The sequence below is a fragment of the Chelonia mydas genome, chromosome 23 (assembly GCF_015237465.2).
Source record: "Chelonia mydas isolate rCheMyd1 chromosome 23, rCheMyd1.pri.v2, whole genome shotgun sequence".
NCBI lineage: Eukaryota > Metazoa > Chordata > Testudines > Cheloniidae > Chelonia > Chelonia mydas.
In genome coordinates, this window is record NC_051263.2 from 18,607,133 (window position 1) to 18,632,731 (window position 25,599).

Genomic DNA, 25,599 nt, shown 5'->3' on the forward strand with positions numbered 1-25,599 from the left:
ATCACTATCCCCACCCTGCTGGCACACACCCAGTCCCCACCCCCTTCCAAGACACAACCAATCCCTGCCCAAACACTACGCCCACCCTGCCAGGACACACCCAATCCCCCCATGGACACCCCTGTTGCCGGGACACACCCAAGGCTCTCCCCTCCTATGAGCGGGACGCCCCCACTCCCCCCTTGCAGAGGGGATCTGAGACTCGGCACTGTTCCTTCAGCCACAACGGCATCCAATAAACCCTTGTGCCCCACAGCATACTGCTCCCCAAAGTCTGTAGGGCAGGGCAGGAGAGTGCTACACACCCTTCCCCGCATGTCCCTCGCAACCCGGCCCCCGCCCTGCCCACACCGCCCCCAGGCGAGGGCAGCAGTCAAGAATGGGAGAGGAGTTGGAATTCGTGGTTACAGCCGGGGGCTGGCAGCCAGGACTCCTGGGTTCTCTCCCTGGCTCCAGGAGGAGAGTAAGGGTTCGTGGCTAGCACAGAATCCCGAGCACTCCTGAAAGCACATTGAGACAATCGTTTATTAAGGCCCAGACGCCGACCGGGGGCAGGAGTCAGAACAGCTCAGACCCCCCTGCCCCCCCGTCCTCATTGTGCGGGGGACGAATCACTGCAGGAGTCCATGATTAGAGTCCAGAGAGGGCGGAGCCACAGAAGGGGGGGGAAATCAACCCCACCCCCTTTCAGGGGCAGCCAGGGGAGAGGGAAATCAGCACCCCCCTGAGATGTGGGGCAGCGGCTCAGGGCTGCAGGCGGATGGCCCCATCCAGGCGGATCACCTCCCCATTCAGCATGGGGTTCTCCACGATGCACTGAACCAGGTGGGCGTATTCCCCGGGCAGCCCCAGGCGGCTGGGGAAGGGGACCTGGCGAGCCAGGAACGTTCGCACTTTCTCGGGGAGCCCTGCCAGCAGGGGGGTGGCGAACAGACCTAGGGGGAGAGAGACAGTGAAGGGGGGCTGGCTCTCTGCTACCCTCCCAGCTCTGGCGGTGCCCCTCAATCCCAGCCCCCAGGAGCCCCCCGCTACTCCCCAGCTCTGCCAGCGCCCCCTCAATCCCCACCCGCAGCCCCCTTCTCTCTCAGCCCTGGGCTCCCCACACCATGACAGGAGCTACGCTGGGGTTGGTACCTGGGGCGATGGTGATGACACGGATCCCCATTGGGGCCAGATCCCTGGCGATGGGCAGGGTCATGCCCACGATGCCCCCTTTAGAGGCAGAGTACGCAGCTTGACCCACCTGTACGACAAGCAGAGCATTAGCTGGGGTGCAGGGACATGGGGGACTGCTAGGGGAGAGCAACCTCTTCCCAGCCTCCTGCCTGCTCCCCACAGCACAGCACCCCCAATGCCCGGCCCTGCCTGCCAGGGGAGAGTGCCCCCTGCCCAGGCCCCCGCCCACAGCACAGCACCCCCAATGCCCGGCCCTGCCTGCCAGGGGAGAGCGCCCCCTGACCAGGCCCCCGCCCCACAGCACAGCACCCCCAATGCCTGGCCCTGCCTGCCAGGGGAGAGCGCCCCCTGACCAGGCCCCCGCCCCACAGCACAGCACCCCCAATGCCCGGCCCTGCCTGCCAGGGGAGAGCGCCCGCAGCCCAGGCCCCCGTCCCACAGTACAGCATCCCCAGTGCCCGGCCCTGCCTGCCAGGGGAGAGCGCCCCCTCCCCAGCCCCTTGTAGCACAGCGCCTCCTAGGGCTCACCTGGCCCTCGAAAGCAGCCACGCTGGCTGTGTTGACAATCACTCCTCTGTGCCCATCGGAGTCAGGGGCATTCTTGCCCATCTCACCAGCACTCAGTCGGATCACGTTAAAGGTGCCAGCAACATTGACCTGGGGGGCAGGGCAGACAGATCAAACCAATGAGCCCACCCATCACCATATCCCACCCCCCAAATCCAGCCCATTATCCCTCCTTGGTTCCCTCTCACCACCATGGCTTCGGCAGGGCAAAGGGGATCAGGGAGGGGATAGAAGGAGGGGGTCCCTCCAGCCCCACTCACGTTGAGGACCCTCTGGAAATCCTCCAGGCTGTGGGGCATGTCCTTCTTGGCGTTGTAGGTCTTGACAGCCACAGCAATTCCAGCACAGTTCACAGCCAAATCCAAGCGCCCAAACTTCTCCCGCACCAGGTCCAGGACCCCCTTTACATCCACCTCTGACGTCACCTGAGCCATCGGGCAGGGAGGAGAGGTTAATCCATGTCACCTCCGCACCAGACCCCACTCCGCTCCCAGAGTCGGGGAGAGAACCCAGGTGTCCTGGGTCCCAGCCCTTCCCCGCTCTAACCCACTAGTCCCAACTTCCCTGCCAGAACCAGGAATAGAACCCAGGAGTCCGGGACCTACATCAGCTGGAGCAAAGACGCATTGTTCCCCCAGCACTTTGGCCACACTTGGCCCATCCGACGTCGGCAGGTCCACGATCACCGCGCTGGCTCCCTGCTGCACCAGGCGCTCGGCAGTGGCGCGACCCAGGCCAGAGGCCCCACCAGTAACCAGGCCAACCATTCCCTGGGGGCAAAAGCAGAGGAAGGCGGCAGTGAATACAAAAAAAAAAAAAAAAACCCTGAATACCACCCATAGCTTTAATGGGCTATCCCAGACCCCCCATCTCACGTGCATAATGGACTGTCCCTACACTCCTTTCTTCCTCTGACCATAATAGTTTCTCCCAGACCCCCCCATCACATGTGCCTAATGGTCTTTCCCTACACCTCCCTCTTTGCCTGTGCATAATGGTGTCACCCACAACCCCCCCCTAAAGTGTGCACACTGGTCTCTTCCTAAGACCCCTGAATCTTGCACATAATGGTCTCTCCCTAACCCCCATCAGTATAAGGAGCTCGGCTTGCTGCTGTCATGAGCATAATGGTCTCACCCAGGATTCCCTGGTACTGTGTGTGTTATAGTCTCTCCCTAACCTCCCCCAGGAATATAATGGTCTCTCCCTACACAGCCTCCTCCTGCTAGCTGCATAATGGTCCCTCCCAGCCCTGCCTCCTCCCAGTGCACAGAATGGTCCTTTCCTTCGATTCCCACCCCCGGTCAAATGGTCTCCCCCTCTTCTCAGGCTCATCATGGTATGGTCCAGCATGCTCCGCTGCCCCATGTGTCAGGGGGCGTGGCTACACTTGCAGATGTGGAGTGCAGGGAGTTAAACCGGCCTGCGGAGAGCGCCGCCATCTATCCACGCTGCCAGCGCCCTGGTGGGGCCTCCTCATTGGCGGCACTTGCAGTGGTGCATTGTGGGCAGCTACCCCAGCATGCAAGTGGCTGCAACGTGCTTTTCAAGGGGGGGGGTGGAGTGTGACAGGGAGTGTGTTGTGTGTACGTGGGGGAGGAGAGAGGGGGTTTTGGGGGGCTGAGAGCGTGTCAGCATGCTGTCTTGTTAGTTCAGACAGCAGCAAAGCCCCCCTCCCCCCCGCCTCTCTCTCTCGCACACGGCATTCCACAGGAACGGTTGCTTTGTCTCGGGGCAGATAAGCCCCCAGCTGTCAGAAACGGAGCTTCCAAAGGGCCTGCGGCGATTCCAGAACAATGACAAGAGCGGCCACTTGCCTTCAGGGGACTATGGACGTTTCCGGAGGCAGATCAGAGCGCAGTAATGCAACACCTCGTTCACACTGGCGCCGCGGCGCCCCAGCAGGGGCGCAGCAAACGTTATTCCACTCGCCGAGGGGGAGCCGCGGAGTCAGAGGGCTCTACGTGCCTCGCCAGCGTGGATGGGGAGTGAGCTAGCGCGCCCGGGGCTGCTCTGCTGCGCTGTAACTCGCAGGTGTAGCCAAGCCCCCATAGTCTCTCCTAGCCAGACTCCCCCATCCTATTGTGTATAGTAGTCTCGCCCAATTACCACCCCTCTTGTTTGATGGTCTCTTCCATCCCAATCCCCCCATTGCGTAGAATGGTCTCTGCCTCTCAGGAGAAACAAGACCTCCGGCCACCACTATTGGTAGAGAACAAGAAGTGTAAAATGGTTTCTCCCATCCCAATCCCCTCCCCCCCAATTCTACACAATGGTCTCTCCCAGGCACAGCCTCCCAGAGGTCTCTCTTGCCTACGTGGGCTCAGCGGCCTCCAGCCCTGGGGAGATGCCTAATGATCTCACCCGTCTTGTGGTGCCTCCCCCCTACCCCGCACAGAATGGTCTCACCCTCCCCGGTCCTTATGCTGCCCCAGCTGGTTACCTTCACGCTCCTCAACGCCGCCGCCATCTTGCTGCCGCTCCACGCCCCGCCCCCTTACACAGGGGCTGACCAATCAAAGGCAAGGCCACTCTTAAAGGGGAGGCGGACACTATTTAATAATCAGGGGCTATTAATCCCCAGGAGAGAAGAGCTCTTAAAGGAGAACGAGCAGGGAGAACTTGAAGGGAAAGGGGGAGGCAAAAAATGAACACAGCCATTAAAGGGGAGGGAGGGCTTAAAGGGGCAAGGGGAGCCAGGACGCCTGGGTTCTCTCCTTGGCTCTGGGAGGGGAGTGTGGTCTGGTGGTTAGAGCGGGGGGGGGGCCGAGCGCTGGGAGCCAGGACGCCTGGGTTCTCTCCCCGGCTCTGGGAGGGGAGTGTGGTCTGGTGGTTAGAGCGGGGGGGGGGGGGGGGGGGAAGAGGGCTGGGAGCCAGGACGCCTGGGTTCTCTCCCTGGCTCTGGGAGGGCAGGGGGTGAATAGGTTGTTTCTCCTTTTATAACTTCCCGCAGAGCCCCCGCCCCCGGCCCGCCCGCCATCACCAACACACTTCACCGGGGCGGGGTGGGGGAGGGACTATCGCAGTTTATTTACATTTTTTGATCCCATCCTGCTTTACAAAGTGCCCATGGGCAAGGGGCTGTCGAAGTCCCAGCAGCCATCTTGGAAGCTGGCATGTGGGGGGGGAGGGGGTCTTGCCAGGTCTCCTGCTGAGCCCCCCTCCGCAGACAGTACCTGCACAGCGCAGCTTTGTCCATGGCCCCCCTCTGACAGATGAGACCCCCCCTCCGGGGGGCACCCTCCTGTCCCACAATCTCCCACTGTGCCGCCTTCATCCCCGCCACTAAAACCGCTGGCTCTGGAACACTGCTCCAGAAATGACGGGTTCTGGGGTCACAAACACTCAGTAGGGGCCAGAGCTGATCTAGAACCGAGCTCCAGCGCTCCAGAAGCGGCTCAACTTGCCCCAGAGCTCACAGGCTACATCATCCTAGAAATCACTCGCTGCTCTAGAATCAACCCCCTTCTCTGTCATCAGCACACGCCCCCTACTCCAGAACACTCCGGGTTGGGTCTAGGACCCAGGGGCCTCCCTCCAGCCCACACTGTAAACCTTGCTCTCAAACCCCGTGCATCTGGCTCCCAGCCCCACATTTACTCTGGCTCTAGAGCCCATTAGGCTCCAGACCCCACTTTACAGGGTCACTCCAGTGTCGCTCTGGATCCAGTTTGAACCCCACCCTAGAACGGTTTTAAAACTTTGCTCTAGAACCCATTGCTCCTACTCCACGTCCCACATAAAAGATCACTCTAGAACAGATTGGTTTTACTCCAGAACCCACGTTGCGGGTTCCTTGAGAACCCAAAGCCATATGTCCTCTAAAACACATTGGCCCTGTTCTAGAGCCCATTTAAAAACCATCCCCAAAAGCCTTCTTCTCTGCTCCCAAACCCAGCCTTCAGCTCAGTCTAGAACGCACTCTTATTCTAGTTGAAACCTCGCTCTAGAGCCCAAGTCTGGTCATGTTCTAGATCTTGTGGCTCCTGCCGCAGAACCCATTGAATTACCACTCTGGAACCCGCGGAAGTTGTTCTAGAACTCAGTCCCAGCCATGGTGGCCATGTTCCCCCTCTGCCGGACTCCATCCACGTCCTGCCACTGCCCAGAGGGGATGTGCCCTCTTCCCCTGCTCCGGGGGGCACAGAGTCCAGCAGTCCATCTGTCAAGCAGAAGGGGGGGAGGGGGAAAGGGGGCTCAGTCGTCCTCAGTGCCCCCCACGTAGTGGCAGACAGCGTCGTAGTCTAGCGCCAGGACGTCCCCGTCCTCATCGCGCTGCAGCTGCACCAGCGCCCGGCTCCGCTGCTGGTCGCGCTGCAGGATCCGACCCACCTGGGGGGGGGGGGAAGACAGGAAGCTCCTGTGAGTCCTGCATGTGAGGAGGGGGGTGGTTTGCAAAGAACTCTGGGAAGAAGGGCAGCTGCGTACAGACTCCCGCAACAGGGAGGGCTAAGCTGGTAACTTGGGGGGCAGATGAAGGGGCTTCTCCAGCATAATCCCCCTCACCCAGGAGCCCCCTATATCTCCCTCTCCATTACCCCAGGATCCCCCCCGCAGCACTCACCCCCAGCTACCCCGCCCCCACTACCCCACCCCCTGCGTATCTTCCCTCTAGCTCCCACACATCCTCAGAATCCATCCCCCACCCCTTCAGATTCCGCCCACTACCTCCAACCCCCACATGTTCTTCCCACTAGCCCCCCAAGAGCCCCTTGGCTACCCTACCCCCATGTGTCCTCCCCCCCCCCCGCCACTTCCTCCAGCTCCCAGCCTCCCCGTTACCCCCACTGCCCTCTGCGGTCCCTGCCAGGGAGGGGGTTTGGGGGTCACTCACCCTGCCAGCGTGCTCCCCCAGCACCACCATCACCCAGTCTGCAGAGCCCCTGGGGATGACCGTCTCCAGCATGGCCTCCCGGATGCCTGGGGGGTTGGGGAGGAGATGGGTCAGTGTCATACAGCGGGTCCCCCACACACGATCCCTGGCCCCCCAACCACCCACCCCACAGATGCCCCTCCGTCCTCTCCAACAACCCCGCTCCCCAATGACCCAGGGTCACCCCTCCCCCATTGTAGTCACTTCGCTTCTCACACAACCCCCTTACCTCATGGGCGTCAGCCCCTCCTGGCAATTACCCCAGATACAACCGCACGGTCACCTGCCCCATGGATCCATCTACAAATCCCTCGCCCCCGCCCCCAACAACCGTGTCTCCCCCACCCCACAAAACCCAAACTGGCTCCTCTAGCATCCCCAATAATCTGGGGTTATCCTGCCCCCCACAACCCTCTCCCTAGAGTCACATGCCTCATATCAGCCCATACTCCCCCATAACCTCCCCCAGGGAATCAACCCCCTTCTGCCAACCAACTCTCCACGGGATCACCCCGAAACCCCCAAATGGGAGTAGGCCCCCCCACAACCCTCGCATGCACAACTCCCCTACCCCATAGGCTAGAACAGAAAGGCCCTGGAAGAGTGCAGAGAGGTGGAGAATGGGGAAGGGCTGGGATATAACAAAGGGGTGCCCCCCCTCCCAACTTACCATCCAAGACCTGCCCCTCCTCTGTCCGGCAGACACAGGTATCTGGGCTCAGCACATCCTCGATCAGCATCTAGAGAGAGAGAGAGAGAGAGAGGCGGGTGGAATGGGACACGGGGCCTGTCCCCTGTAGGGGGCGTCAGCTCCCATCCAGCCCCAGGGCAGGGACTGGCTGGCTCAGGGGGGATGGGGAACGGGACGCGGGTTCCCATCTGGCCCTGGGGGGGGGGGGGGGGGGGCAGGGAGGGGAAGGAGGTACCTTGGTGTTATAGTATTTTCCCCCTTTGTAGAGCTTGTCCACGAAGCGAACCCGCAGATCTCGCCGCAGCCAGTGGGGGGAGCGGGAGGACGAGGAGCCGCGGCTGCCACCTTTACTCTGCTTCCCAGAGCGGGTGTCGCTGCGGGAGAACAGGCAGTCAGGGGCAGTCCTGGCGCTAGGGGGCGCCATGCTGCAAGGAACGGGGCAGGCAGGGCCGGGCGTTGGGGTGCACCATGCTGCGGGGCGCTGTTTTATCAAGAAAGGCATTTGAGCTGCCCCAGCCTCAGGGCAGGAACCCTGGCATCGGGGCGGCACTGCAGCTCGGGGGATTCCATTTTGCCTTTCTAAATCTTTCTCTGGGCTTTGGATCAGAGACAAGAATCAGCTGCACTTCCTGCCCGAACAGCAGCACCAGCTGTCACCCGTCCCAGAGGTGGCTGCATCTCAGCCCCAGGTGAGCCACTCCCGAGCAACGTTGTGTGTGGCTGTTCCCCAGCTGCCACGCCCCAGAGGTGGCTGCATCTCATAACTGGGCGAGCCCTCCCAAGCCTCTACCTCTCCAAGTCTGCTGGCTGTTTCCTCTTTCTGTCCTTCTCTTCCCCCTTCTCCCGGGGAACCCTGGCGTCCGGGGTGTCGGAGGGTCCATTTCTCTCTTTCCCTTCTTTCTCCTTGTGGGCTTTGCTTAAGTGGCCTGAGAAGCAGATTGGGGAGACAGATGTGGGTGAGGTTGGCGGGGAGGAGGAGGGACTGTGGTGAGGTGGGGGTACCAGGGAAAGTCACATGACTCACTCAGATCCTTGGCTAGTTTCTCGTACTCCTTCCGGGTCACAGGTCGCAGGCTGTGCTGGCTGACGGTGACGATCTTCTCCCCGATGGCCAGTTTCACCATCACCCGGGCGTTATCGGGGTCTACGCCTTCGATCTGCAGGCAGGGAGAGAAAAAGATGAGAATGGGGCACGGGGCCTGTGCTCTCTAGGGGGCGCTGGCTCCCATCGGCCCCAGGGCGGGGACTGGCTGGCTCTGGGAGGCAGGGAACAGGGGAAACTCACCTTCCCGTAGAGGTCTTTGTGGGGCCCAGCCATGATCAGCACAGCACCCCCTGCCACCAGCCCCAGCGGCTCCTCCTCGCCCCCCCCGGCGCTCCTCGCCCGGCTTGGGGGGCCGCAGGGGGCGGGCCGGCTGCAGGTCCTGGATGGCTGAGCGGTCGGCTCCCAGGCCCAGCCCCCTGGGGCGCAGCTGGTGCTCCAGGGGCTTCACGTCTCTAAACAGGGGGGAAGAGAAGTTCAGTGACCCCACAAACTCTCCTCCCCCAACTGACCTTTGACCCCCACCGGTCTATCACCACTCTATGATGACCTATGATCTCCCAACTGGTCTATAACCCCACCCATATTCTGCCTGCCCCCCATATGAACCCTCCACCTCCTGCCTCCACCAGATCTGACCCACAACCCCCCCCACTGATCTATGTCCCCCCGCTCCCGGGGTCACTCACTGCTTAAAGGTGCGTCCAATGCCCTCGCCCGCCTTCCAGCCCATGCCTCTCAGCATTGCAACGCCGTAGGCCTCCACAGGCACCACCTCGTAATCTGCGTCCGTCGACTGCAGGAAGAGAATGGCAGGAGCGATGTTAAGCCGTGGAACTACCTGCCACAGGACCAAAGGGGCCCTGCCACAGGAGGGTGGGGCTCCAGGGACGGATGGGAGTCCGTCAGAGAACCCTCTTACCGATTCCGGCCGCAGGCTCACGTCCACCCGGTTGCCGTCCTCGTACCCGTCAGGGACACGGTTCTGCAGGAGCAGGGGGATGGCCAGGTTGGGGTCTGCCTTGGAGCCACTCTCCCACCGCTCCTGGGACTGCCGGCACTCTGCAACGCACAGGAACCCGTCAGGAGCTAGACACCAGGGTCCCAGCCCCAGCTCAGGGAGTGGGGGCTAATGGTTAGAGCAGGGGGGGCTAGGAGCCAGGACTCCTGGGTTCTCTTCCAGCTCTGGGAGGAGAGTGGGGGTCTAGTGGTTAGAGCATGGGGATGCTGAGAGCCAGGACTCCCGGGTTCCCTGCCGTGCTCACCCTCTATGATCTCCCTCACAGCCTGGGACTCCACCCCGTCATCCCTCTGCTGGTCTGGGGCCCCCGCAGGGGGCATCTCCGGCTTCTTCCATTGGTTGCGCTGGATCAGGGGGATGACGAGAGCCTTAGGTTGCGGGGCGGGCCGGAGGCTGCGGGCCAGAGAAAAACCATCCCGTTACCATGGGATAGCTGGACCGTGCCCCCGCCCCCTGTACCATGGCTCCTCCCACTGCCCCGGAGCCTCAATGCAATGCCCCACCCCCCATGGGCCTGCCCCATGCCGCAATGGCCCCTCCCCGACTCACACGCTGCATGCAGACCCTGCGCACAGCCCCCCTCCCCGCCCCACTGCCCCTCCCACACTGACCTCCCCACCCACCTCTGATCCCACCCATCTGCATGGCCACACCCCACTCCTGCCCCACGGCCCCTCTCAGCCCCACGGCCACATCCCACTCTCGCCCCACGGCCCCTCCCCCAGACACGCCCCCTTCCAGCCCCACCTCCTCCCACCCCACAGCCCCACCCCAAGACACGCCCCCCACAGCACCTCCCCAGACGAGCCCCCTCCCGCCCCACGGCCACGCCCCCCTCCAGCCCCACCTCCACCCACCCCACAGCCCCTCCCCAAGACACGCCCCCACCAGCCCCACGGACCCTCCCCAGACAAGCCCCGTCCCGCCCCACGGCCACGCCCCCTTCCAGCCCCACCTCCTCCCACTCCACGGCCCCTCCCCAAGACACGCCCCCTCCAGCCCCACGGACCCTCCCCAGACAAGCATCCTCCCGCCCCACGGCCCCTCCCCCAGACACGCCCCCTTCCAGCCCCACCTCCTCCCACCCCACAGCCCCTCCCCAAGACACGCCCCCCACGGCCCCTCCCCAGACACGCCCCCCACGGCCCCTCCCCAAGACTCGCCCCCACCAGCCCCACAGACCCTCCCCAGACAAGCCCCGTCCCGCCCCACGGCCACGCCCCCTTCCAGCCCCACCTCCTCCCACCCCACGGCCCCTCCCCAAGACACGCCCCCACCAGCCCCACAGCCCCGCCCCAGACAAGCCTCCTCCCGCCCCACGGCCACGCCCCTTCCCGCCCCACGGCCCCTCCCCCCAGGCACGCCCGCTGACGCACGCGCTCTTGCTCACGTGCGCAGAGCCCGCGGCTGCCCACCCCAGCCCGGCGCCCGCGCATGCGCGCTGCTCTCACCTGCGCAGCTCGCTCCCCTCCACGGCGCTGATGAAGTCGGGCTCCGGGGCGGCCCCAGCCCCGCCCTCTCCTACGAGCCGCCTGCGCGCGGTCGTGCGCGTGAACCCGAACGAGACTGGGCGCGGGGCCGGGGGGCCGCCCGCCGCCGGGCCGCCGTCCGACGCCATCTTGCTGCCCGTCGCAGCGCGAGGAATCATGGGGGTTGTAGTCCCGCCCCCCCGCGCAGGGCCTCATGGGGGTTGTATAACCCCGCCCCCCGCGCAGGGCCTCATGGGGGATGTAGTCCCGACCCGACCCGCACTGCCTCGGACATAGCCCCGCCCCCACCGCGCAATGCCTCATGGGGATGTAGCCCCGCCCTCCGCGCAAGGCATCATGGGGATGTAGTCCCCGCCAATGCATCATGGGGGATTAGTCCCTCCCCCCGCGCTGCCTCATGGGCAATGTGGTCACGCCCCCGCGCAAGGCATCATGGGCGCTGTAGTCCCGTCCCCGCGCACGGCTCCATGGAGGTTGTAGTCCCGCCCCTGGGCTATCTCACAGGGGATGTGGGGGGGGCTGAGACGACAGCTCCCATGAGGCCGTGCGAGCCTCCTCAAGTGCCCCCCGCCCCAATTGCCTGTGAGCCCATGAGGACCCCCCCCCGTGGCCCTGGGAGGGGGCGCTGGGTCGGGAGCCGGGGAGCCCCGACCCCCCCCCCGTGGCCCTAGGGGGGGTCGCTGGGTCGGGAGCCGGGGAGCCCCGACCCCCCCCCGTGGCCCTAGAGGGGGGGCGCTGGGCCGGGAGCCGGGGAGCCCCAATCCCCCCTCGTGGCCCTAGGGGGGGCGCTGGGCCGGGAGCCGGGGAGCCCCAACCCCCGCCCCGTGGCCCTAGGGGGGGGCGCTGGGCCGGGAGCCGGGGAGCCCCGATCCCTCCCCGTGGCCCTAGGGGGGGGGCGCTGGGCCGGGAGCCGGGGAGCCCCGACCCCCCCCCCCGTGGCCCTAGGGGGGGTCGCTGGGTCGGGAGCCGGGGAGCCCCGACCCCCCCCGTGGCCCTAGAGGGGGGGCGCTGGGCCGGGAGCCGGGGAGCCCCAATCCCCCCTCGTGGCCCTAGGGGGGGGCGCTGGGCCGGGAGCCGGGGAGCCCCAATCCCCCCCCGTGGCCCTAGGGGAGGGGGCGCTGGGCCGGGAGCCGGGGAGCCCTGATCCCCCCCCCGTGGCCCTAGGGGAGGGGCCCTGGGCCGGGAGCCCCAATGCCCCCCCCATCTCCTATAGGCCTCAGGGCACCATGCCCCAGACAGCAGCTGCCCTTTCCCTGCTGTGTACCCACATAAATCCCTTAACCCCTGTTCCAGCCACTTAACCCGCCAGCCCACACTCCCCTCCCGGAACCGGGGAGAGAACCCAGGAGTCCTGAGTCCCAGACCCCCCCTGCTCTAACCACTAGACCCCATCCCCTCCCAGAGACAGGGAGAGAACCCAGGAGTCCTGGGTCCCAGACCCCCCCTGCTCTAACCACTAGACCCCATCCCCTCCCAGAGACAGGGAGAGAACCCAGGAGTCCTGGGTCCCAGACCCCCCGCCCCAATTGCCCCTGTACCGTGTGTGGCCGGGATAAGACCTCTTTAGGGGCTGGGGCTGTTGAATGAACGCCCCCCCCCCTTCACAGACTGCACCCTCCTTAACGAAGGCTTTATCATGAAATGACTGATGATTAATTACTCGCCCTTTTGGGGCTGGATTGGAGCCAGCGCCCCCTAGAGGGGAAAGGCCCCGTGTCCCATATCCTGGGGCGGGGGGGGGGGGGAATTAGCCGCTCTGGTCTCCGATTGGCCGGCCCGTCTGTCCGTCCCCCCCCCCCCCCCGCTCCCATCCTAGCGACGGAGGAGGAGGTGGAAGGTTACCGGGACAGCAAACCCCGTTGCCTTGGCGACCCCCCGTTGCTAACCCCGGCAGCATCGGGTACCATTGGGGGGGGGCGGTCGGAGCAGCGCCGGAGGCCGGGACACCGCAGGGTAAGGGCCTCCCCCAGCCAGCAGAGACGGGGCGGGCAGCAGGATCAGCTGTTAATTGGATTGTCCCGGCGGGGGGGGGGGGATGTAAAGGATGGGGGGGGCTTGGATAGATCGAGGAGGGGCCCGGGGGGGATCCTAAGGGTCGGGGGGGGGTGTTTGGGATTGGATCTGTGGTGGACAAATGGATCTTAAGGGACTGGGGGGGGGTCGGGATGGATCGGTGGGGTCTGGGGCGGCATAGGGCAGGGGTGGAGGTGGCAGAGGGGATAGATTCAGCTTCCTCCTTTGGGGGGGCTCTGGAGTGGGGGAACCACCTGCCCTAAGGGAGACTTCCCACCCCGTGGGCTATTTCTGGGTTCTCCCAGATGCTAAGGGGGGAGAGGCTGGCGTCACCCCTCCCCCTGTTTTCTGGACCCCCCCCCCTTTTAACCGGTCAGATCTAGACTCAGATCTTTTTCCAGAGTCTGTTCTGGATCCTGGGGGAGGCGGGGACCCCTTTTACCAGACCCACCTCTCAGCACCCCCCCCACAGCGTTGGCTCATGGGATCTAGATCCCCTCCCATCTTCCTGCTGGGGAGCTGCAAAAACTCCCAAACCCCCCACCCCCCCAACACACCCCAGGGCTTGGACCCCAGGGCTGATTCTCCCCCCAGGCTGCCACCCCCGTTCACGGAGGCCCCAGGTTCTGGGATCTGTCCCAGCCTAGATCCAGGCTCCAGGGAGCAAGTCATTTAATGTGCTGGGCCCCAACGACCAGCCCAGTCCCGCCCGGCTCCATCTCGTCTCTCCCGCCCTCCCCCCCAACACCCGGGCCGGGCTCCAGAAGCCTCCAAAAAAACCCAGTTTCCCAGATGCATCCCCCGTCCCGCCTGCTGGGCTTTCCCGCTGGTGTGGGGTGGCTGGTTGAGTCATGGGGGTGGGGCATCTTGCTTGGACCCTCTGTCGCTTTGGGTCTGTTTTGGCCCATTCTGCGATGCCCTCGTTATTTCTCCCCTTCCCACCCCAGGTGGCGAGATGACACCCCTACCTCATACCTCCCACCGTGGCCAAGGAGCGGATGGAAACCTCCTCCCCATGCAAAGGCCGGAGGGAAACTGAGGCACGCAGCGGCAAAAGACGACGGCAGCTTCCCCCTTCATCCCAGCCCCTTTCACCGGGGTGGGGCTGTGGGGCGGAAACGCCCGTTTCCCGATCCTTGTGTCCCGCGTAATCCATTGCGATGCCTGTGGGCTAGCAACAGACAGCTGCACCCGTGCCAGCCCGGGTCGAGCCTGAGCCACATCGGCCTCAAAGGAGAGCAGGGTCTTCCGGCAGGACCCTGTTCTGGGCAAACGCCCTCTCTCTGCACCAGCCAGCCTGCCCCACCTTCCCCCCAGCTGCAGCCAGGTAACATCACCAGTTGCTCAGAGCCTGGGTAGGGGACGAACCTGCCCCCCATCCCACCACCCCTGCCTGGAAGAGTCCCAGGCAGGAGACATTTCTAGATCACGCCCCAGCAAAATGGGTTCTAGAGTTCCCGGATCCCCACTGGGTTCTCGGGGGAGGGAGGCATTTCCAGCTATCCAGTGGGGCCCGGTGGGTTCTAGAGTGACCGAGGTTTGCGGCCAATCCAGCCCTCCCAGGGCCAGTGTGGGGAGGACGCCCCGTCACCCAGGGGGGCTTGAGCCTAGATCCATGTTCTAGATCCCCAGAGTACTCGAACCCCGCCCTGGCTCCTCACGTGGTTCTAGAGTAACCCGGGGGGGGGGGCTCTAGATCCCAGCCAGTCCCTACATCCCGGGATCTAGCTCTCCCGGGGGTTCTAGAAGGGGGCGGGGGTTTCTAGAGCCCAGTGGGTTCTAGAGCCAGAACGACCTGAGAGATGGGCGGAGGGGGAGCCCAGGGGGCTGCGGGTCAAGAGTGAGGAGCATTTTCCCCCCAGGCTGGTTCTGTGGGGCACGGCCACCCTCCCCGGCTGAAGGGGTGCCTCGGGGCTGGGGATAAGTGTCACCAGTGTCTGGACCCAGGAGACTGAGGAGCCAGAGTCCCCGCAACACGGCCCAGAGTGACTCTAGGGGGGACAGGAGAGAGGAGACATATGGGGTGATGGAGGGCACCGTGGGGCAGAGGATTGGGCAGGGGGTGCTCTCCCTGGCAGTCAGGGCCAGGCACTGGGGGGCTCCGTGGGGAGAGGGGGCTGGGAAGGGTGCACTCTCCCTTGGTAGGGCTGGGTGCTAGGGGGTGCCATGGGGGGGATAGGCAGGGGGCTTTCTCCCCTGGCAGTTGGGGCTGGGTGCTAGGGGCACTGTGGGGGGGTGGGAAGGGGGCGCTCTCCCCTGGCAGACAGGACCAGGAATTGGGGAGCACCGTGGGGGGGCGAGGGTTGGAAAGGGCGCACTCTCCCTTGGCAGTCAGGGCCAGGTGCTGAGGGGTGACATGTGGGGGCTGGGTAGGGGCGCTCTTCCTTGGCAGTTGGGGCTGGGCGCCGTGGGGCAGGGGGCGCTCTCCCCTGGCCGTCAGGCTGGGCGCTGGGGGGGGCTGTGGGGCAGGGGGCTGGGCAGGGGGCGCCGTGGGGCAGGGGGGCTGGGGGGCACCGTGGGGCAGGGGGCTGGGTAGGGGGCGCTCTCCCTTGGCAGTCGGGGCCGGGCACCGTGGGGCAGGGGGCGCTCTCTCCTGGCCGTTGGGTCGGGCGCTGGGGGGCACCATGGGGCAGGGGGGTGGGCAGGAGGCACTCTCCCCTGGCCATTGGGGCCGGGCGCTGGCGGGCGCCTTGGGGCAGGGGGCTGGGCAGGGGGTGCCATGGGGCAGGGGTGCTGGGGGGTGTGGTGCGGCAGGGGGCGCCGTGGGGCAGGCTATTTCTGTGCTCCTGTTACCTCCCTGCCTTGCCCCAGAGGTGGCTGCATCTCAGGAGGTTCCAACTCTCCCATTCTCTCTCCTCGCAGGGCTGAGGCAGCCGGTGCTGGGGGTCGCGGGATTCTTCCCCCCGGCAGACAGAGACCCCGGTTTGGGCCCTGAGAGCGAGGCCGCCGTCTGCGCCATGGGCGGGGCGGGGCCCCATCTCCAGCACTGGGGGGCAGAGCAAAGTGAAGCCTGCGGAATCAGGTGATTCCTCCCCCCCAGGCTGGGGGTCCTATAGGGGGCGGCAACCGGGGTCAGAGGCGTTGGGCGCTTCCTGAGGCAGTTGAGGATGTGGGGCGGGGACAGGGATGATCTGGGGCTAAGGGGGTGCAGCTGGGGTGGGGAGACACTGGGGGAGGGGCAATTGGGGGAGATCCAGCGGGTCGGGGAGGTGGGGATGGGGGCAGTGTGTGGGGGGTAGCATTTGGAAGTCCCAGGGGGATGCTGGGGGCTGTGCGGGGTGGAAAAGGGGAGGAGATTCCAGGGGAAGAAAGCTGCCCGAGGAAGGGACCCCCCCAAATATTTAACCCCACCATATATTCTCCCCCTCCCAGCTGCAGCGCCCACCAGAGCCCCCACAGGGCCCCTGAACCCCCAATCCCAGCAGCAGAGACAGCACCAGCGGCTAGAGGTAAGTGGGGGGGGCTCTAGGGGGCACCAGACACCCCCTACCCATCCCCTGGGTACTGGGAGGCCCCGCTACCCCAGCCCTGGCTGCTAGGGGGCGCTGTGGTCCCGCTATCCCTGCCCCGGGCACCAGGGGGTGCCACGCTCCGCCCCATTAACTCTCCCCTCTCTGCCCCACAGTGAACGTGGTGGTGGTGGTGGACGGGAGCTGTATCCTCCAATACACCCATCGCGACTCCCCCTGCCTTTGCCTGCACCGTGGGGACGCCCTGCCGGCCCATCGGCCTCCCCCCTGCTATGGGGCCGCTGCCCCCTGCAGCCCCCCCGCCGCCGGGCCCCCCCTCTCCCGCCGGGCCCGGGGCCTGGGGGTCCGGTGCTGCACTGAGTTTTGCCTGGGGGAGGAAGAGGAGCGGGCGGAGTGGAGACCCCGCCACCAGGGGGCGCCCCCCCGCCGCGCCCCGCCGCCCGGCCGGCTGACGCCGGTGCCCCTGCCCCGCAGCGCCACGGGGCCCTGGTTTACAGTGGAGGCGCCAGAGGACGGTGGACCCGGGGCCCAGGTGGCCAGGATCTGGGACCGGGGGCGCTGCCCCCTGCTGGAGGAGGGCGACCTCGTGGCCAAAGTGAACGGGGCCGACGTGAGGGGCCTCAGGCCCCGGGAGGTGGAGAACGTCCTGCAGCAGCACACGCGGGCCGGGGACGTCATCCTGCTGGTGGAGCGGAGAGGTAATGGGGGCCGCGGGCACTGCGGGGGCCCGTTCCTGGCTGCTTCACTTCCTGCCTGACCCACTGGGGGGCGCTGGGGGAGCCCTCACTGCTGCACCTGCTGCCTGACCCATCAGGGGGCGCCAGGGGCTGCTCCTGGCTGCTTCGCTTCCTGCCTGACCCACTAGGGGGCGCTGGGGGAGCCCTCACTGCTGCACCTGCTGCCTAACCCACCAGGGGGCGCCAGGGGCTGCCCCTGGCTGCTTCGCTTCCTGCCTGACCCACCAGGGGGCGCCAGGGGCTGCCCCTGGCTGCTTTGCTTCCTGCCTGACCCACTAGGGGGCGCCTGCGGGTCCTGGCTGCTTCGCTTCCTACCTGACCCACTAGGGGGCGCTGGCTGTGGGGGGAGCTTCTGGCCTTTCCCAGCAGGCAGAGATGTGGGGTGTTGGTAATTTTGGGGGACCCTGTACTTATTGACCCCCCACTTTTCTTCCCCCCGCCCAGGTCCTGGACTCTGCCGGGCCCCCCTGGAGCCCCTGTTCTCCATTCCCTCTCCCTGCTGGGATCCCCCCTGGACGGGGGGGCCCCGGGACTCTTGGGGGGGGTCCCAGCAGGGATACCCTGGCCGTCACCAGCTTTGTGGGGCCCGAACCCAGGGACGTGCTGCTGTGCCCGGCCCGCTGCCGCGGGGGGGAGACCCAGAGGCCGCGACGCCCCCAGCCCACGCGGGGGCCTGGGGAGCTGGGGGGCAGCATGGCCCCGGACAGCGCTGGGAGAGCAGGTAAGTGAGGAGGGGTGCATGGCGGGAAGGGGGGGACAGAGGTGGGCAGGAAGTAGGGGGGTTTGGAAGCAGAGGGCTGCAGGTTGGGGGAAGGGACTATGGGGGATGGGTTTCGGAGTGTTTAGGACTGGGGAGTCTGCAGGGCTGGGGGGGGTCTGTGGAGCGGTGGGGGATGGGCTCCATGGGGGAGGTGAAGGGGGAGCAGGTGATCTGCGAGGGTGGAAGATGGGGGGGCTGAGAAGAGGGGGGATCATGATGAGGGGATGATGGATGCAATATGGGGGGGCTACAGGGGGAGGGGCAGGGAGCTGGGGGGGGCTCACCGGGAGATGGATATAGGGGGCAAGGTGACTCCTGGGTGGGGTGGGGACATGGGGAGGCTGCCTCCCCCCCATACTCCCAGCTATCCCCCCCCACTTCTGAGCCCCCCCCCCCATCCAGGCTGGCACAAGAGACCCCATTGTGTTTTGCTCCCCACCGTGTCAGGCTCCGCCCCGCTCCCCAGGCGGGGGGGGGCACCTGTGGCGGGGGGGGGCTGCCTGTTCCACCCCATAAAGCTCTGGAATGTCTCCTCCCCCCCGCTCCCCACAGCGCCCCCTGCTGGGAGAGGCCTGGCGCTCCCCCCCAGCTCCCAAAGGGTTAACCCCCCCCACGCCCACATCCCCCCCCTTAGTGTCCTTGACTTTCTCAGCCCAGCTTGTTTGTCCTGGGAAACTCCTCAGGGAGGAAGGCGGCCGAGCTGGGGGGCCCGTGGACACCCCGCCCCACACCTGTGCCCCCACCAGGAACAGGGGGGCTCCCCTCCCGCCACCCCACAGCCAGCCATGCTGCAAAGGGTCCAGTCCGTGCTGCGAAACGTCCAGGGTTTGAACCGACACCCCCTCCATGGCCCCCGGCTTCCTCCCCCTGGCCATTCTCCTCCTGTCCTGGGTTTGGGGGTGCGGTGGGGGGGCTGCATCCTGGGGGAGGGGGGGTTCTCCCCACATACAGGGGGATTCTGTAACTTTGAGTGGGTGGTTTTGGGGGGCAGATGGAAATGGGGGGCTGGAAGTGTCTCTCACCCCACACATGCCCCCCCAGCCTCCCTCCACACACCCCTGCCCCCCAGACCACCACCCCCCACTCTGCCACCTCCATACTCACACTCACCTCGACTCCCCCTGCCCCGCACGGCCCCCTGCTGCCAGGCCCCACACCCCACTCTATCCCCCTCTTCCCCCAACCCCCCCAGCCCACCTCCAGCCCCCCCCACACAAACCCCTCTCCCCCACCCTGCACACAGCCCCTTCTGCCCCCCACAACCCCCCACAGCCCTCCATATCCCATACTTTGCCTCTTACCCCACAGCCCCCCCTTGCCCCCACAACCAACTCCACCCCCTCCTCCCACCCCTGTCTGTCTCCTGCCCAGCCCTCCCCCCCCCCCCACTGGGTAAATATTGACCCCCGATAAGAGCTTCAAGTTTGAAAGCTTGGGGGAGGGAGGGAAGAATTTGGGTGCGGCCCTATCTGGAGGAGGGGGAGGGTCGGTGTTTATAGCGGGCCTGGTTGGGGGGGAAGGGGGGTGGCCGATGCTGGGTGGGGGGCTCTGGTCTCTAGAAGGGGTTCGGGTCTGGGTGGGGGAGGTTGGGCCAGTGCAGGGGGGGTCTGGTCATGAGGGAGAAGGGGGGGTAGGGTCTGTGGGGAGGAGGTTCAGCTCATCGGTGGGGGGGGGGTATTCACTGACCCTCTCCCCATCTCCCCCCCCGCCCAGCAGACAGGCTGGTGCCCGGGCCCAGCGGGGACCCCCCCAGTGGGAAGCGTTCGGAGGATGGGGGGCTCCTGGCCCGGTTCTCCCACCGTGAACTCGGGAGCCTCTTTCGCCAGGCGGGGGCCAAGGTCCGGCTGCGAATTCTGCCCACCCCCAGGGACGCAGGTGAGTGCCCCCCCCAGTTGGAGGAGGGAAGCGGGCAAAGGGTGGGGAAAGGGGAGGGTTGGGAGTGGGGGAGGGAAGAAGGACAGGGGTGTGAGGGAGGGGCCAGAGGGGGGGCAGGCCACTGCCCCCTCCCACACCCACTGACCCCCCCATCCTCTCCCCAGCTGCCTCCAGTGACCTGGACGCAGCCGACATCCAGGTGGAGGAAGGAGCTGGGAGGCCGGGGTGCCGGCTGCCCCAGCCACAGGTAGGGGGCAGGGAGAGGGGCTGGTATGGGGGGGGAGGGAAGGCCGGGGGGGGGGCAAATGGCTATTGCAGGACATGGATATGGGGGGAGGGCTGGGGCCAGCGGAGGGGGGACAGATAAAGGGGAAGGGGTGGGGCCAGTGGGGGGGGCAGATAGGGGGGAGGGGTGGGGCCAGCAGGGCGGCAGATGGCAATTGGGGATGGGGAGGGGCAGGGCAGTGGGTTTGCTATCAGGGGCTGAGAGCCCTTGGGCCGGGGGTCCCAGCCAGGCACTCACCCCACTCCCACTCCCTAGTGTGTGTCGGTCCCCTGGGACCCCCCCAGCTACTCGGTGGAGCTGGTGCGTGGCCCCCTCGGCTTCGGGTTCAGCCTGCGGGGGGGCAGCGAATACAACATGGACATCTACGTGCTGGGGCTGCTGGAGGGGGGGCCGGCCCAGCAGAGCGGCAAGATACAGGTACCCGCCTGCACTGGGGGCCCATGGGGCAGGGGGCTGGGCAGGGGGCCCTCTCGCCTGGCAGGGGGGCCGGGCACTGGGGGGGGCGCCGTGCTGCAGGGACTGGGGCGGGGGGCTGGGCAGGGGCGCTCTCCCCGGCAGGGGGGCCGGGCGCTGGGGGGCGCTGCGCTGCGGGGGCTGGGGGGCACCATGCTGCGGGGGGCGCGGGGGCTGTCCCCGGTGGCAGCGGCCGGTACTGCAGTGTCAGTCTCTGGGGCAGGTCAGCGACCAGCTGGTGGAGATCAATGGGGAGCCCACGCTGGGCATGACGCACGCCCGGGCCGTGGAGCAGATCCGCCGGGGGGGCAGCCGCATCCGCCTGGTGCTCAGGAAAGGCGACGGCTTCGTCCCTGACTACGGTGAGTCCTGGCCCCCCCCCGCCTCCCTCCTGCTACAGCCTGTCTCCCCCCAAAACTGAGGGCAGATGGTATTTCCCCACCAGCCCACCTCCCGAGGGAGATGGTAGGACCACAATAATATCCTCCCCCTCCCCTATCCCATGGGAGATGGTATGATCTAAAGTGAGGTTCTTTTCCCCCCTCCTCTAAATCCTAAGGAAGATGGTACCACCCATAGTGTGCCCCTCCCCAGTTCCTGGGGCGATATGGCCACCCCACCATTCCCCTCCCTCCCCACACAATCCATAGTGACCTCCCCTGACTCTCCCAGAGCAAATGGTACAACTCATGGTGACCCCCCGCATCCCTGGGGAGATTATATGACCCCATAGTGACCCCCAAACACACATCTCAGGGCAGATGGTATGACCCCCGGGGATACCCCCCTGCATCCCTGGAGAGATGATACAACTCCATAGTGACCCCATGCACACATCCCAGGGCAGATGGTGCGACCCACAGCAACACTTCCTTCCTGCATCCCTGGGGAGATGGTAAGACCCCATAATCACACACACACACACACACAACCTAGGGGAGATGGAATATGACCCCCAGTTATACCCCCCCTGCATCCCAGGGGAGATGTTATGACCCTCAGTGACTCCTCAACCCCCACCCCCGCATCCCAGGGGAGATGGTACACCCCTCAGTGACAACCCCTGCGTCCCTGGAGAGATGGTATGACCTTCAGTGACGCCCTCTGCCTCCCTGGGGAGATGGTGCAACCCCATCATGACACCCTCCCATCCGAGGGCAGATGGTGCGACCCATAGCTGGGCGGGTAGCAGGTTGCCCAGTGCATGGGGGGCAGTGGGGTCTGGGGGGGACAGTGTATAATAGCCGGGAGCTGGTTTACCCCTCTGTCCCTGCCCCCGCCCTGCCCCTCCCCTATGGGGGGCATCTCTGAATGGGGAGCAGATTTTCGGGGTTCAATACTCATCCTATTTCTCTCCCCTTTCTGCCCCTTCTCTGACTCTGACCCTCCACATCCCCCCATTCTCCTTTTGTCCCTCCCTGGGCCCCCACCCCTCCCACCATGTCCTCTCTGCCCCCCCTCCCCGGCCACCCCACACCTGTCTGCCCCACCCGCCCATGCCCCCTGCCGCTCCCACTATTCACGGCACCCCCCATGTCCCGTTCTGCCCCCCATCCCTGCTGTCCCCTCCACACCCATCTGTCCCCCTTCCTGGGTCCCCCCCATCTGTACTGCCCCCCCCCAGTGTCCGTGTGCGCCCCCCCCCACAGCAACACCGCTCTGCAGCCTGGCGCTGTGCGTCACCAACTCCCGGCGGGGGGAGCCCTGCTTCTGCCTCGTGGGACGGCTGGAGCGTGACTGGTGGGTTGCCCCCCCCCCTCGGTCACAGCATGCTCCCACCACAGCCTAGCCAGTGCAATGGGCCAATCCAGGTCCGCCCTGGACAGAGCAATGGGCCAATCCACCTCCCCCCACCCAGTCCCACTCACAGCAATGGGTAAATCCCTTCCCCCCCCAGGCCAGAGCAATGGGCCAATCCACCTCCCCCCACCCAGTCCCACTCACTGCAATGGGTAAATCCCTTCCCCCCCCAGGCCAGAGCAATGGGCCAATCCAGCCCCTGCATTCCAGGCACATCAATGGGCCAATCCAGTTGCCCCCCCAGATCAGAGCAATGGGCCAATCCTGTCCCCCCTCCCCACACTACCGGGCCCCCTTTATCTGTTTGCTTGGCCAATCCTGAGAAGACCCCCCCAACCCCACTCCCTGGGAATGTGGAGTTCGATGCTGTTTCCGGGGGGGCGGGTGTCTCTCCAGTACCAGAGAGATAGATACTCCCCCCACCCCATAGATGGGGATATATGAGTAACCCCCCCTCTCTGTTCTTGGCCCCTTGCCCTGACCCTGCTGTACCTCACAGACTACCCCCACCCTCCCATCACTGACCCTGTTGTACCCCCCCCAGAAACCCCCAACTACCAACCCCCCCGCCCAAAGCTTCACCAAACATTCGCTGTTTAGCCAAACCATCTGAACTGATGTTGGCGAGGACATACGGGTGGGTGGGGGACACCCCCCAAAAAAACAGGGGGTTGATCCCAGGGAGCAGGACCCCTAAGGAAGCAATCCCAGGGTAACTGTGGGGAAGATGGGGGGTCTTTCACTACGTTCTCTGGGCCTGATCCCCCCCATCTCATTCTGTCTCCCCTCTCCAGACCATGAGCACATCCCCAGCCCCGCCGGGCGGGACCAGATGCCAGAGGGTGGACCGGCACCACACGGCCGAAGAGCAGACACGGCCGAGAGGTCTCTGCGCTGGGGACAGGACGCCGGGGGCTGCCTGGAGGCTTCTCCCAGCAGTGGCGAGCGAGGATCCCACCGCTGCCACCAACGCGGGTCCCGGGACCATCGGGGTGCAGAGCAGGGCTGGCTGGCATCGGGGAAGGAGGCAGAGGCCAGGAAGGGAGACAGCGGGTCCCTCTCCCCCCGGAAGGAGCGGGTCTGGAGCGGCCTCTCGGAACCAGCCCCTGGGCCCTGGCTGGTGCCCAGCAAGGAGCGCCTCTCACGGGCCCTGAGGGGCGTCTGCATGGGGGAGGGGGAGGACGACAAAGGGGGCAGCCTGGGGTGGGGCAAAGATGGGGAGGGGAGGAGGAGGACCTAGTCCAGCCCTGCCCAGCCCCGGACGTTCTCAGTGCCTGGGACAGTCCACCCACCTCTCATCTGGATGTGCAATGGTACCTTCCATTCTCCTCTCACCTCTTCAACCATGGTACCCTCCACTCTTGTTCCCCTCCCCATTTTGACTAATGGTACTGTCTAATCTACTCACAGTGGTACCTGCCATTCCCCCCATCAGCAATGCAGTGGTATCATCCTCTCCTGTCCCCCATGCTGTGAAATGGTACCTTCCATTCGTCTGTGTGTGTCTCTCTCCCCCCCCCAGCCATGCAATGAATGGTACTTTCCTATCTCCCCTCCCCCATTCATAGTCTGCACTGATACCTTCTACTCTTCTGTGCTATGGTACTGTCCACTGGTGCCCTCTGTACTTGGCAATGGTATTGTCCATTGGTAATTTTGCAACCCCTATGGCAGGATTGCAATGGTACTGTCCACTCTCTCTTACTAACACACTCCACAGAGTCACACATGGACTGACCCATTCCAGGGAGGGGGAGGAAACTGAGACAATCCATTTCACCGTGGGGGGGACTCTCCCTGTGTAGGGCAATGTCAGATGGACTGATCCATAGGGGGTGGGAGCCAGCAAACGTGGCTTGATCCACTCCCTGGATGGGGGGGGGGGAATGGGCAGACCCATTCCACCAAAAGGAGGGTGAGTGCTCTACCGCAGCTCAGGACCCACACAGACTGATCCATTCCATGCGGGGGAATGGACCCAACCATTCCCTTGAGGTGGGGGAAGGATATCACCAAGGGCCAAACCATTTCATGGAACAGGGCGGAATAGACCAATCTGTTACAGACTCATATGTGGACTCATCTATTCTGTGCTGGGAAGGGGGCTGGGGAGAGAGAGAGAAATGGATCAGTCCATTCCACAGGAGGGGAGAATGGCTCAAACTATTTAATGGAGCAGGGAGGAATAGACCAATCCATTACAAAAGGAAAAGGAGGACTTGTGGCACCTTAGAGACTAACCAATTTGAGCATAAGCTTATGTACTCCTTTTCTTTTTGCGAATACAGACTAACACGGCTGCTGCTCCGAAACCAATCCATTACAGGTTTCACAGTAACAGCCGCGTTAGTCTGTATTCGCAAAAAGAACAGGAGGACTTGTGGCACCTCTTGCGTACTTTCCACAGCATGCATCCGATGAAGCGAGCTGTAGCTCACGAAAGCTCATGCTCCAATAAATTGGTTAGTCTAAGGTGCCACAAGTCCTCCTGTTCTTTTTGCAATCCATTACAGGCTCACAGGTGGACTGATCCATTCTGTGTGGCAGGGAGGGGGAAGAAGATGGACACAATCCCCAGAGCCACTCACAGATGACCTATTCCATGGAGGAATGGATCAAACCATTCCATCAAGGTGGGGGGCAGATGGGAAGTGATTGGTTCTGCTCCAGAAGGGTCCTTCCCCAGGGGATGGGAGGTTTTTTTTTGGGGGGGGTGTCACAGTCTCGCATTAAGATGCTGCAGTTGCCTTGGTTTCTGTCTCCATGGGGACAGTGTTTATTTAAAGTGAACAGAAGCTCTCACTTACTGGCAACGAATAAAAAAGGAAAAAAACCCAGAGAGGTTTGTGGTTGTCGCCTGAGTCATTTCAGTAGCACAAAGAGCATCTGGGACATGCCCGCCCCTCCACAGAGGGGACCCAGGTGTCCTGGCTCCCAGCCCCCTCTGCTCTAACCACTAGCCCCCACTCCCCTCCCTGGGGAGAACCCAGGAGTCCCAGCCTCCCCTGCTCTATCCCCCAGCCCCTGCTTCCAAACCCGGGGAGAGAACCCAGGAGTCCTGATCCCCAGCCCCCACTCCCCTCCCAGAGCTGGGAGGAGAACCCAGGAGTCCTGGCTGGCTCCCCCCCATAATCCACCAGAACTTGCTCCCCTCCCAGCCCTGAAGAGAGATTCCCTCTTGTTAAGGAAAAGTTAGCACATGTGACTCCATTTTGGTTTGGGGCGCACCATTGTTTAAATGCCAGCACATCACACACCAGGAGGAGTGATCCTTAGATACTGAATCCCTGTGAAAATCCTCCTCCTCGTCTCCAGCCTGCCTTGACTCCCAGTATCTGGTTTTTG

At 64.6% G+C, this 25,599-nt stretch overlaps 3 protein-coding genes across 9 annotated transcripts; 1 reads left to right on the forward strand and 2 right to left on the reverse strand.

Moving 5' to 3' along the window:
- Window positions 1–507: 507 nt before the first annotated feature.
- On the reverse strand, window positions 508–4,506 carry HSD17B10 (hydroxysteroid 17-beta dehydrogenase 10). 2 transcript variants are annotated; one of them, XM_007069187.4, is made up of 6 exons: window positions 4,187–4,503; window positions 2,349–2,513; window positions 2,004–2,168; window positions 1,705–1,833; window positions 1,135–1,243; window positions 508–935 (listed from the first exon to the last, which is right to left on the reverse strand). In XM_007069187.4, exons 1-6 carry the CDS (start codon window positions 4,211–4,213, stop codon window positions 745–747), a joined length of 786 nt encoding a protein of 261 aa, XP_007069249.2. In that variant the 5' UTR covers window positions 4,214–4,503; the 3' UTR covers window positions 508–744. The 2 variants fall into 2 exon arrangements, with proteins under 2 accessions (XP_007069249.2, XP_043390362.1); XM_043534427.1 differs by lacking the exon at window positions 1,135–1,243 and having other exon boundaries at window positions 4,187–4,506.
- A 243-nt stretch (window positions 4,507–4,749) lies between these two features.
- On the reverse strand, window positions 4,750–11,027 carry GPKOW (G-patch domain and KOW motifs). The gene is given in 12 exon segments (XM_037888534.2): window positions 4,750–6,075; window positions 6,578–6,663; window positions 7,287–7,356; window positions 7,543–7,681; window positions 8,098–8,233; window positions 8,332–8,464; window positions 8,593–8,677; window positions 8,679–8,804; window positions 9,039–9,145; window positions 9,272–9,411; window positions 9,615–9,763; window positions 10,822–11,027. Coding segments are annotated over 12 exon segments (1,503 nt in total). The 5' UTR covers window positions 11,019–11,027; the 3' UTR covers window positions 4,750–5,940.
- Window positions 11,028–11,703: 676 nt separating this feature from the next.
- On the forward strand, window positions 11,704–25,095 carry MAGIX (MAGI family member, X-linked). 6 transcript variants are annotated; one of them, XR_006287123.1, is made up of 8 exons: window positions 11,704–12,813; window positions 13,821–14,200; window positions 15,736–15,895; window positions 16,246–16,322; window positions 16,499–17,041; window positions 17,525–17,801; window positions 19,554–19,715; window positions 19,880–19,962. XR_006287123.1 is itself a non-coding variant. In XM_043534414.1 (6 exons), the coding sequence occupies exons 1-6, from the start codon at window positions 17,774–17,776 to the stop codon at window positions 23,492–23,494; spliced, it is 1,020 nt and encodes a 339-aa protein (XP_043390349.1). In that variant the 5' UTR covers window positions 17,650–17,773; the 3' UTR covers window positions 23,495–25,095. The 6 variants fall into 6 exon arrangements, 4 of the variants coding, with proteins under 4 accessions (XP_043390349.1, XP_043390350.1, XP_043390347.1 ...); XR_006287124.1 differs by lacking the exon at window positions 13,821–14,200; XM_043534414.1 differs by lacking the exons at window positions 11,704–12,813; window positions 13,821–14,200; window positions 15,736–15,895; window positions 16,246–16,322; window positions 16,499–17,041 and adding exons at window positions 20,257–20,418; window positions 20,678–20,816; window positions 23,049–25,095 and having other exon boundaries at window positions 17,650–17,801.
- Window positions 25,096–25,599: the final 504 nt, after the last annotated feature.

Coding starts and splice junctions, on each gene's coding strand:
- HSD17B10 (XM_007069187.4), bottom strand. CDS start 4,213: ATGGCGGCGGCGTTGAGGAGCGTGAAG. Junction 2,169..2,348: donor GCGTCTTTGCTCCAGCTGAT/GTAGGTCCCGGA, acceptor CCGATGGCTCAG/GTGACGTCAGAGGTGGATGT. Junction 1,244..1,704: donor TGGCTGCTTTCGAGGGCCAG/GTGAGCCCTAGG, acceptor CTTGTCGTACAG/GTGGGTCAAGCTGCGTACTC.
- MAGIX (XM_043534412.1), top strand. CDS start 18,626: ATGCTGCAAAGGGTCCAGTCCGTGCTGCGAAACGTCCAGG. Junction 19,716..19,879: donor GCCCACCCCCAGGGACGCAG/GTGAGTGCCCCC, acceptor TCCTCTCCCCAG/CTGCCTCCAGTGACCTGGAC. Junction 19,963..20,256: donor GCCGGCTGCCCCAGCCACAG/GTAGGGGGCAGG, acceptor CCCACTCCCTAG/TGTGTGTCGGTCCCCTGGGA.